The sequence below is a fragment of the Pelodiscus sinensis genome, chromosome 3 (assembly GCF_052426305.1).
Source record: "Pelodiscus sinensis isolate ZL-2025 chromosome 3, ASM5242630v1, whole genome shotgun sequence".
NCBI classification, from domain to species: domain Eukaryota; kingdom Metazoa; phylum Chordata; order Testudines; family Trionychidae; genus Pelodiscus; species Pelodiscus sinensis.
Genome location: NC_143054.1, coordinates 44,266,502 through 44,278,843, shown reverse-complemented (window position 1 = coordinate 44,278,843; position 12,342 = coordinate 44,266,502). Strand labels below are relative to the sequence as shown.

General features: G+C 42.0%; 1 protein-coding gene across 2 annotated transcripts in view; it reads right to left on the bottom strand.

Annotated features, from left to right (window-relative positions):
- LRRC1 (leucine rich repeat containing 1) overlaps nt 1–12,127 on the bottom strand; it is a 146,876-nt gene extending 134,749 nt beyond the window's left edge. The window contains exon 1 of one of the 2 annotated variants that reach the window (XM_089777084.1): nt 11,397–12,127. In XM_089777084.1, coding sequence (XP_089633210.1) covers nt 11,397–11,555 — 159 coding nt within the window. In that variant the 5' untranslated portion in view covers nt 11,556–12,127. The remainder of the gene's footprint in view (nt 1–11,396) is intronic. The other variant, XM_075923612.2, reaches the window with a different exon arrangement.
- Nucleotides 12,128–12,342: the final 215 nt, after the last annotated feature.

Sequence of the window (12,342 nt, the reverse complement as noted above, 5' to 3'; positions counted from 1 at the left end):
TTTAAGTCAAAGAGAATTGCATACATTTAAAAATAAGACACTGTGAAACTGGTTCTTTGTGCTGATTTTCATTTACTAATCAACCTACGCCATTAGTAAGCATTGCTAAAAGCATACTTTCATCTGTAGAATAAACAAGGAGGCAGTTATTCTTGACTTTTAAGTTCTAAAAAGGGAGGGAAAGGATTGTGCCAACTGCACTTACCATGTCCAAATTAGCCTTAGATTTGAATTCTACCTTTTGAGCTTGTTCTAACATCAGATAAGCCATACTAAGCTGAAAAACGTCAAAAAGACTTTTACAGCAAAAAGACACTGCGAAACTCGTAAAGGCCAGTAAAAAGTCTAATGCACATTTACATTCAGATGAAAGAAGTCTCTTCAAATTCAGATAAAAATGGATGATGATCTGAAAGTTATTTTTTTAATAAATTTATCAACTACCTGTGTATGATCACATCTATAGGAACTGAGTGACACCTGACAATTCACAATCTAGGCTTTTCTGCAGCAGAAAGCAGCAGATGGCCCCAAGAGCCAGAATTATTTTTGAACAATGAATTGAGTTTGTGGATACTCCAACCAAAAAAACTCCATCTTGCAGTGGTTTTCATAGTGAAAAGGAGCTTGCTATATAGTGTTTTGTTTTTCTAAGAGAGGGCATTGCTCAGGCAGAGGGATGAGGGGAGTATGGGAAAGGACTATTTCATAATTTTAAGACTTTGGATAAACTACTCAAAAACATGCAGTACATTCTCTTTTTTCCCTAAATTTTGCATCCATGTACAATTCACACTCAAGGGAAGAGAAGGAGAACAGCCAAATTTCAGGGCAAGAGAAAGAACAGACCTACAGTTCACTATGCAAATTCTGCTGGCATGCACTCTAATTGACATGCCTGACAAGACACATAAGAAATACAATATGTCCCTCTTTTCTCCCATGGATGCTCTTAAGTGTAAGATACAAAATCGGCAAGGCACAAGGAGTTAGGGGGGAGGAGGAGAAAAGAGGCCAATAAAGAGAGAACAAACAAGATAACAATCCTCACTAAGGCTGGCATTCCACCACCACCAATTTAATTTTTGGCAGCTGTGCTTAAAAGGCTTGCCATCCCTGACCAACAATCCGTTATAGGCCGGTTTTGGAGTCCAGGACTATGCTGCTCCAGATCACTTTTACAAAAACAGAAGGGAAAAAGCACAAGGGGTAATCCGTCTTAAAAGTTCACATGCTGCTGCATCTCTACTCACATGCCCTCTCTGTAACGCAACACATTGAAAAAGTTGCTTCATTTTGTTTTCCTGTAGGCAAGGATTTACTTTTTCCTTTATTTAGGCTAAGCAGCAGCAATAAAGATTAAAGAGCATCTGGTACCACAGTCATCGAATAACAGCGGAGGGGGAGGGGGGAGACAACCCTTTATTTTAGCTGCTGCAGGAGAAGCCAGTGATTATGCATTATGACTGGAGTTGCTGAGACTGCTGTTAAACTGCCCTAGCTCACCTTAAGCAGACCAAGGCAGCCCCTCTTCTCACTAATGAATTTGTAGCAGGCACCAATCTGCTAAAGCAATCCATGTCTTACAGTAAAACAAATGAACACTGTGTTCTGAGACATGTGCCCTCTTCTTCCGCCATCTCAGATAAATGCCACTGCAACAGCTTCTGCATGGGACCATATGCAAGAGTCTCCCAAATTAAAATAAAGGGGGGAGGGAAAATCAAGAGTTTGTCAAAGAAAAATCTAGATCTTTGAAAGCATTTATATTCTGCTACATTCTCAGAGTCACCAACAGGGAATTTACAGGCTCAGCAAAAGGTGCCTGAATATTCACTTATACTGAACTCGTTTTCTTCTTTCATTGGTAGTTTTTGTCTGTAAGTCAACTAAAAATATAAAGTTATATTTTAATGCCTCAAACAGCAAAAGCACAAAACACAATTTTAAATGAACATTGTGCATTAGTAACCTACTGCAATTTTGAGCAATCAGCACAACGTATTCTTGTATACTTAGGTTAGTTGTGTTAACATAATAACACAGTATAATTTCTCCGCAAGCCATAATTTATTTTAACTGTCAGACTTTAAAGTGAGAGGGAGGAAAGAGTGGAGACATTTATAAAATATATATTTAGTATCATATAAAAGTTTAGTTAGGGTATGAAAGAGACAACTTTTCAGTTTAATTATCTTCAGAGAGGATATACAGTACTTGAATTTCATGTATGAGAAGGAAGACAATTTATTTAAACATATTTGTTGCATTATCTATATTTCTAGTCTGAAATGCAAATAAATTTCCATTTGCATTTGACATGAATGCTTCCAAGTGCTAGTTATACAATAGTATTTACAGCAAGATGTATTAAACACTACTGTTAGATGTAATTAATGTTGTAGTTGAATCCTACAGTACTACTTAAAATTGCTTTTATAATCCCATCTGTACTATGTTGGACTATGTTCCACTGGATATATCCCCCTTCCTCCCCCCCGTTCTCCCCCATGTAAGAGCTTCAAATGCTGCATATTTTTTCTACAATTTTTTCTATTTAGAAATATGTCATCATAACAGAGATTTGTTATGCATTATAATTAAGGGGCGAATCTAAGATTCATCTTCTAAATCTGAAAGTATAACTTAATATAGAAAATGTGAAACAAAAAAACAAAGTTTTCGGAGCACTTTATCCTGAATTAGGTAGATTTTGTTTAAAACATGGTACACACTTTATAGATACAGGGATTAGAGATTGGTGACATTTTTCAGACAAATAGTTTGACCAAAAAAATTGTAATTTTGGGTTGTCAAACATCTATTTGTACTGAATTTTGTTTGTCCAAACAAAAAAGAATGTTTTTTTCAAAAACAAATTGTTCAAAACATGTTGCGTTTTGACGCTTTCAAAATGAAAGGTTTTGGATTTTAATTTAGAAACCTTTATTTTTAAGTTAGCTCAATTAAAAATAGAAAAAAGATATAAATATCCAAAACCAAGTCAAAACTAAATGAAAAAAAATACATTTTTAGCAAATTTTCAATTTAACCAAAAAAATAAAACGTTTGGTTTTTTTAGTTCACCCACAAATTTGGAGAGGAAAAGAAAAAAATATTACTCATTCAGTTTACAGGAACTGTACAAATAGGTGCTAACATTCTGTCTAGAAACTATGGTACAAGAAACTGAAGAGGGAGTTGACAGATTCTGAAGAGAGGGCACACATCACTGTGGGATTGTCTATACAGAGAACTGCATCAGTTTAACTACAGTTGTGAATTTAATGTAATGCATACTTATGAGGATACACATTTCATTCTAAGAGTAGTTATTTAAGCTTAGTTTCAATCTGTTTCCAACAGACTAACCTGAAACAGTCACTCTAAAATGAATGAAGAGTCTCTACACAGGTTTGTATTGGTTTAAGCCACTTTAATTTTCTGTGTGAACAGGGCCTGTCAGTCTCAGTGGAAAAATGGAATATCACAAGGACAAAAACTGAAAAGCCACTCAGAAAAAGTTATGGAAGCTTTCCATTATTTGCCAACATAATTGATTCCCAACACAAAGGTCACAGGTTGTCTGCAAAACAAGAACAAAAGCTGAAATGCACTTCTACATTAATTGCTTCAATTTTAAACACTGAGAAAGACGACCCAGTTTTCTGCCCCAAATCTATATGGAAGCATTTGTGTGAAACTTTGTAATAGGTCAAGCGCTAGAAAGTAAACAATTTGAAAAAAAATGTGTATTGGGTCAGTACACAATAGTGGGAAATGTTCAGACTTGAAAGTGTTTAATTTTTGGTGTAAGCCTTTTCATGTTTGAGGAATAGAAATATGTTTGTGGAGTGAGTGAAACAGCACATGTATTTGCTTCCTTTCATAAAAGCTTTGTGGGCTTACTCAATGTGTTTCTTGTACTACTATCATCTTCAGATTTGGAGTAAAAAAGGAAATTAAGAATTCTAAAAAGGCCTACTCTTCGGTGACAGTTTCTTTACCACAGCAAGTGATATGTAACTATAAACTACGTTGAAAGAATAAAAAAAGTTCATGTCCTCCAGAAGGTAAGTCAAGGAGGGACACATTTAATAAATGTGGTTTATAAATGAAAAGTTGAAAGTGACTAAGAACATTGTTGTGGCCATGCTTTGCACTTTTACGGTCATTATTAAATATAGTCAGTCAAATAGTGTGTGTCAAAAAAGAGGCACTCAGTGAATATTTTAAAGTCTTCTCCAATCAAGATCAGACACTATACAATGCTCTATAGATTTCATAGGTGATCAATCACCAGAGCATGTTAAAAACATAATTTTAAAAAACAAATATCCTCTAAATAAGCTAGCAACTGTTGGAGGATGACAAATTGTGTGATTACTTTTGTGTCTAAAATAATTTGAGTGGAGTAATGGACCACTAACAACCATCAAGATGCTATCACAGATTTATATTCCCAGCGTTCATCAACTGACAACGATCTTTCCTCAAAGGGTAAGGGGATGTTTTGGGGAGATTCCTACAGCCTATGATGCTGTGTGAGAGAGACAGAGAGAACGAGAACGTGCCCTATAGCTCAAAATTTTCTGCAGAAATCCTCACAACAGATTCAGGGTTTGTATATATACAAACCTGAACTGAACTAAATTAAAATCTTGTTTAATTCACATCTTTTACTATTCCTGTTCAAATCTTTGCGTGGACACATTTCAAATTAAGAATGTCCTATTGTGATTTCACTTAAGTGGATAACAAAAGTGACTACGACCTTAGAGCAAATCCTACAGAGGCCAAATGCTCATCTTTGCCTAAAGCAAAAAAGTCAAAAGTTTGTACACTGGAAGTTTATGGTGTAACTGTTCCACAAACCTTCAGCCAAAGCACGGACCAGCCTTTCAGCATACCCGAAGGACAGGCAAAATACAGCACATGGGCCACATCAGTCTCACCAAACTGCTCGATTCAGCCTGCAGTCATCCCACAGTCCAGAGAGAGCCTCAGGGTGTCTGCCTGCCCCACCTCAGCAAGCCACTCAAAGCAGCTGTTTGTGTGGGCCTGTCACTTTGAGGGTCCCTCTAGGTTGCCGGCCAGGAGCCACCTAATGTAAGTGCCTCCCAGCCAATGCCTAAATCTGGCATCTCACACCCTCACACATTTCAACTCCTGCTCCAGGTCACAACCCAAACTCTCTATATCCCCGGTTCCTGCACCTATATCCCCCTCCCAGACCTTGTACCCCCTTCACCTGCACACCAAATCCCATGACCCAGGTCACAACCCCAATCTCTGCCTCATGTCACAATCCCCCTGCCAAATTCTAACTCTCTCCTACTCCCTTCTCCAATCTTATCTTGCACCCACTCCCAGACTCTGCACCCCAATTCCCTGCCACAATCACAACCTCCTCCCTTCATCCAAACACCCTCCCAAACCCACATTTCTTCCTGCACCCATCTCCTACTCTGAGCTCTCTTCTCACTCAACCTACAACCCAGATCTGCATCTCTTCCTTAATATCATAGAAAAGTGCGGCCCTTAACCACTTACCAAATTCTTGGAGTGAACCCCATCAAAAAGTATTGCCCACCCCTGCCCTAGAGCACAGCAGTGCAGGACACTGATATTTTTGTTAGTGTGTCCACATGCTTCAAGAATTTAGTGAGCCTCTGGCTACATCTCACTCGTTCTCTACACCCTCCTGCGATTATCAGTAGTGATGCTACAGAAGCTCCTACAAACCCCATGATCAGGACCCCATCATTCCAGGCACTGGACAAACTCAGTAATGCATAGCATAGTAATGGGTCTCAAAGAACTTAATATTTAAAAACAGACAAGATTGGTGATGTGTAGGATGGAAAGTGGAGAAAGAGGAAATTATTTGCTCAGACACACACAAGAGGTCAGTGGCAGAGCTATGAACAGTACTCACTCAAAACTGCAGAACTACCAGTCCAGTGCTGTGTCCACAAGCCCGTGTTGCTTCTTGAGGCCCTCTCTCTAGCCCCTCTATAGTCTGTCCTTCAGCACAACACAGCTACATCAGATCTAAAGCATGGCAGCAAAATGCCTCAAAAGCCAAGGTACAGACTTTGCCCTCTAATAAGGAAGTAACAGGCGGCAAGAAAAATCTGTCTACAGAAGTATGATTTCTTATTCTACTAACAACCTCTACAACTCTGAACAGCATAATCAAAAAGATGTCTGTCAAGTATGTAATTTAATAAGTTCCTTGAGAACATCCCTAAGTAATCCCTTTAACTGATCCGAAGTACAGATCCCAAGTATGAATGTTTTTGAGTGCTGTTATGGAGGAACTCATGGCATCAATTCATTCTGTGGCCTGTAATGATGTCACTTGCACATTTCAAGTGACCCTTAGGGCACTTTGCAAGACCCTTACTTCCCATAGTTTTTTTTTTTTTCTGGGCAGGCATAGTGAACTGAGCGAGAGGCGTTCCTAACTATAGACAATGGACTGACGGGGTCTTTGGGAGCATTGTTTAGGAGGTGCTTGCTTTGTGTGTTACAATGAGTTTATAAAAATAATGGAGTGTGTTTAGGACACAGTATCAAAACAGGATGGGATTATTTATGCCTACTGTTCCATCAACTCATAAACAGACCTCACCTACTATTTTAAAGGCATCTTCTGCCTAAGAGAGGGTCACAACTAGGGATGTAAGTACTGTCTCTGTGGGAGACAGAGGAGGTAGAGGCATAACGGAAACGGTGTGAGTGGGGATTGAAGCAATCTCCGCTCACACCTCTTCTGCTTCTGCCAGTGGGGCTCTTGTACATTTCAAAAGCAGAAGCCCAGCAGGGAGTGCAGCACCAGAGGGGACTCCCCCACTGGCCACGCACACCCTGCAGGGCTTCCTTAAACCACAGGAGCTCTTGAATATTTCAAAGGCTGAGGTACCACAGGGAGCGCAGGGCCAGAAGTGGAGTCCCACACTCCCTATGGGGCTTCTGCTTTTGAATTGTAGCAAGAGCCCAGAATAGGCTACAGTTCAACCCTTATAGACTAATCGAAGGAAATCCCATCAACTATTCAGTTAGTTAATTCAATTAGTCACAACAAGGCCCCTTTCAACTTCTTTGCAAAGTCTGTGCCTCTCTAGTCTCCTAACAAAGTCATGACCACATCATCTTGCGTGCCACTTATGAATAATTTTTTAAACAAATGAAACTAAGTTCTTATATTTTCAAGGGAGTTTTAGTCCAATCGCACAACTTTGAAAACATTTGTTCTAATGGAAATTTTTAAGAAGTGTTTTCTGGGTCTGACCTCAACAGATTAGAAGAGCATGAAAAACACACACTTTTTTATTATTATTTCTAATAATAGTGAAGACACTACTTCTAGCTAAGTCCATTTATCAGAAATTGTTAATGACATGCAGTAGGAGAATAGAGGAGAAAAGTCCATGGGATAAGACAAAAGGCAGGCTGATAAAATGTGTTTATGCATTACTGATAAAAACATGCAGCCTAAGGACGAATGTTACTATAGATCAGAGCTACTCAACTTTGGAAGCCTTGGGGGCTACAATGATACTCATAGTATATGCCAAGGCCCGCAACTTAAGTGTGGTTGCATATACATGCAAATATATACGCAAACATATGCAAAAGGTTCTTTCACACTGACAGGCATGAATACAAAGAGTAAGGCAAGACTATACAATACACAGGCCCCATTTAAGTCAGTTCTGCTGATATCAATGAAATGCAATACTTACCTGATTTCCACCCATGGACAGCACTTTTAATGAGCAATGACAGTCCAGGAATTTAACTACTAAAATGCTTATCAACAGAAGACCATTATATTGACTACTTTTTTGTTTTGGCTCCCACCCGCAGGTTGCGTGTTGAGTCCCACATAAATCAAACCACACCATGGGCCGCAAACAAATGGGACGGGAGCCACATGCAGTCCCCAGGCCGCGTGTTGAGTAGCCCTGCTATAAATAGCTCCCATAAACTGTGTGCACTGGATACACTTACAGTACCTCTAAAAACCCATTAAAGTCAAGACTGAAACAGTTCTCAAAATATATCTTATCTACCAAGAATTTTTTAAATCTGATTCTTATTCATTTCTACTGCAACACCAGTGCACCCGTTCTCCATCAGCTATTTTCTATAGCTGTGGGACTCAATAGAGAGGAATTTCTATGGCATCATTAGGCAGGCTGAATGTAGAAAATCTCATAGGGAAACAGACAGAAAAATAACCATATGAATCACCTAAAAGACATTAACAACACCGTTCAGAAAAGGATGTAATGGTTGCAAGAAGTGCATATATCATTCCGACTATCATTTATAGCACTGAACTATAAAGAGCCTTCAGCCCCAATAGGATTTATGACCCCTTCATGCATTTCACTGCATCCCCAAAATAAGGCCACATCTGAGCCATAATGATAGCAGTTACAGTAAACAAAAGCACAGTACACTGCACAACAAGGAGTTAGTTGCGAGGGACAGGAAATTTTGGTTTGACTGTCATATTCTTATGAAGAGCCACAGCATATTCAATCCATGCACAGCAGATATGACATTTTAAGAGAGGTCTTAACCAAAAGGCAAGATGGGTGATGTGGTATCTTTTCTTGGACCAACTTCTGTTGCTGAGACAAGCTTTCAAGCCAATCAGAGCTCTTTTGAGCTTGAAAGCTTGTCTCTCTTACCATCAGCAGTTGGTCCATTAAAAGATATTACCTTGCCCACCTTTTCTTTCTAATACCCTTGGATCAACATGGCTACAACTACACTGCATACCTGAAAAGCCACACACAAGATAGGGTTGCGGGGAATTAGATTTATCTACCTTATAAAGATAGAAAGTGGAGTCAGATGTGCCAAGATTCAAACCTGTTGTTCTGGAGAGTCTAGGTATTTCAAAAGATGATACTTAAACCAGTAAGGCATTCCCTTCAGTTAAGAAGCACTTCTTCTAGTTTCACTATGCAAAGTCACACCTTTAATATGCTCTGGTGACTGAACTTGAGTTAGCAGAAGTTCAGCTGCCTGCTAAATTCAGTTTCCAGTTAGGCATGTTTCACTTCCAGAGTTAGATTTTCATCACTGCAATACTGCAGTTAACTAGGGTCCAAAGTTTGTACCCAAGAATGCTTTTTAAAAAAGCACATCCTCACCCAGAAAAAAAACAAGAAAACACACCCACAAATTACCAATCCTCTTCCCATCCTACAATCTTAACAATGGTTGGATTTTTTTGTTGTTTGTTTTTTTTTTTACAGTTAGCTATGCATAGAAATTTCTCTGGATTGTAGCTTTTCCAGAATCACCAAATGTTCTTAAGCCACTCATGGTGGCAACACCTCATGTTTCACAATAGATTAGTAGCCAGTTTTAATTTGTCACAATTTGCACAGGAAATATTGTCAAACATGACACACTAGGCCAACAAAGTACTACACAGAAAGTTCTGGTGAATGCTTTCTGTAAATGAAGCAGAACACTGATGACTTAGCAGACTTCACACCAACAGGAAGAGCAAATCTATAGTACAACAACATAAGAATCAAATATATTCAGTTCCCAGAAGCAGAATACAAGAAAGATTAGCATCATAAAAAAACACCAATGCCCGCTCTACTGATTGTCTCTAACCAAGGTGGTTTTTTTTTAAAACATACATGTACTTCTAACACAGCACAAAGATAGAGGTGAATACGTGTGGTGATTAATGTCTCCCATCAGCAAACTTAAGACCTTTAATCCCCCCAGTTCTCCCATAGCAATTCCTACTACCACACCACAGTGATTTTGAAATCTTGTTTTTTAAAGGCTACTTATACCAATCTGAACCATGGTGAAACAGTAAATGCTAACTCACTATTATGCTTTTCCTCTGTTACTAATGCTACTAAAATCAGTGTATAAATTGATAATCCATTTGCACTATAATATATTAAAAGGGCTTTATCAGACAACCCTAGGACCCAAATTTAGAAGAAACATCAAAAAATACTGTTACTGGTTTTAAAATCTCAAATGAAAGTAGTTGCTTTAAATTTAGATGGACAGTGACAACTTTAAATTCACTCATCTAACACGTAACACCTAAGTTCATGGAATTGTAAGATAAGAGAAGTTATTTTTGAAGTCTTGTTTAGTTTATACATTTTACAGTACTTCATGTTTAGTTAAGGCCTTCTACAGTACTTCATGATATTTAGTGCCCCTATCCTTATAGAAGGTATATGAAAGCCAGAGAAACAAACTGGTTGATATATTTTTATACTACAGACCTAAGGGAAAAACAAACAAACACTGATGGTGTAAAGTATTTTTTTTTTAATTTCCCCTCCACTTGCAATTATGTAGGATGCTACTAGTAATAGCAATTAACTTTGGGGAAAAAACCTTTACCGTGTCCCTTTAATTAGATAGTTGATTGCAGGCAGTGCTGTTGATTTAAGACTATATTCTGAAAAGCCTTCCTCACCTAGGCCAAAGAAAGTTGCCTGGATGTTATGACCTATTGAGTTTTTATTTTTATGGCAGGGGAAGGGAGTTGTTTGTTTTTTAGATCACACCCACGGTAGACAAACATTGCTATCACAAGTTTGTTCTTGTTTAATTGGTGAACTGCACCAAGTCACACCAGAGGTTAAACACGTTTACTGGGTCATTAGTACTAACAACCTCACCACATACTCAGTCTAGGAGAGTCAACACCCAACTAAAGGAGGAGCAGCTACCCTTCTCTGCACCCCTTCCCAGCGGGGGGGGGGAGAAGTAGTAGGGCAGAAGCCGCACTGCCGTGTTTCAGGTGAATGGCTGGAATGTGAGCCGGGAGGGGAACCCACTACCACTGAGCCGAATGGCTTCTGCGAGCCTTAGGGGGGACACACTGTATTGAAACGCCAGCTGTGCAGGTGGCTCTGGATTCCAGGTGAGTCCAGCACATTCCCTTCTGCCTTACAGTTTGCCTGGCTCTCGAGTGCAGGGACCTGAAGGTCCCAAGGTCTCTGTTTTCAGAGGAGCTGGGTGGGGGAACAGTACTGGGGGGGGGCATTAACTGGCCTTTCTTCAGCTACTCCGGCCCCCACCCCTTTCCAAACACCTCCCTGCTGCCCGGCTTGGGAGAGCGGATAGAAGTGCTGAGCGGCCAGAGCACCTCTCCGCGCCCAGCCCCAGCAGGTGCCCGGGGAGGTTTCTCGAGCCCCCGGGCTCCTGCCGGGTCTGCTCACCGGGGGCAGCCGCGCCACGCAGCTACTCCGGCACCTGTAAGCTAGGCTGGAGCGGGCAGTAACAATAGCGGGGAAGGGGGAGGAGCCCCAGCCCCAGCCCGGCCAGGCAATGGAATCCCTGGCCCTCCCCCGGCTCCCGAGGGGCCCCGCGCTCACCTTGGGCAGCTCGCGGAGCTGGTTGGCGTCCAGCAGGAGCTCCTCCAGGCTGCGGCTGTAGCGGTAGATGTCCTCGGGCACCGAGGCCAGCGAGCAGTGCCGCTTATCGATGGACTCCACATGACGGTTGCACCGCCACAGGGGGATGCAGTGAAACATAGCAGCAGGCAGCACCGCCCACGAGGGGTCCGGCCGCTGTGGGGCGGGCAGCAGCGCCTCTCCCTGCCGCCGCCTCCCCCGGCTACTGCCGGCCGCGCCAAGGGCAGGACTGGGAGCAAGCGCACCCTGCAGCCCGGCGGGATCCGAAGCGCCTTTCTCTGCAGCCGGCGCCGGGCTGCGAGCCCCCCCTAGCTACTCCCGCCGGCGCCGGGCTCCAAAGCGCCCGCCCCACCCCTAGCAACCCCGCCGTGTTCCAAAGCTCCCTCCCTCCTGCTCCTCCTCTTCCCACTGCGAGTCCCAGCAGAGGCAGCAAGTCCGCAACAGGAACCAGCATCCAACACAGCCGGAGCAGGAGGCAGCTCTTCCCCCCGACCAGTCCCAGAAAGCCCAAGGAGCAAGAGCAGCGGGAGAAGCCCTTCTTATGGTCTCCTGCGGGACCCCCGCTCTCCAGTCACTTGTCTGTCGTTAGCACGGGGTCCTTGGCGCTCCGCTCTTCGCTCTCCCTCCTTTCATTCCTCTTCCTGACCCGGAACACTCGCTCCCGCCCTCCCTCTCATTCCAGGCTGACATCATCACTCCCTGAGCCCTCCCCCTCTCCCTTCCCGACTCTGGTATCTAACCCCGAGGCTCTGGGACACCCACTCACAGCACCTCTCCTCCTGCTGCAGCAAGAGCATGAGGAGAGAGGCACAACCCCTTCCACGTTTCCTGCCCCTTCGGAAACGGGAAAACTTTCCCACTCTATCAGCGGAACAAAACAAGCTGAATGCAGGCGTATATAGCCGGG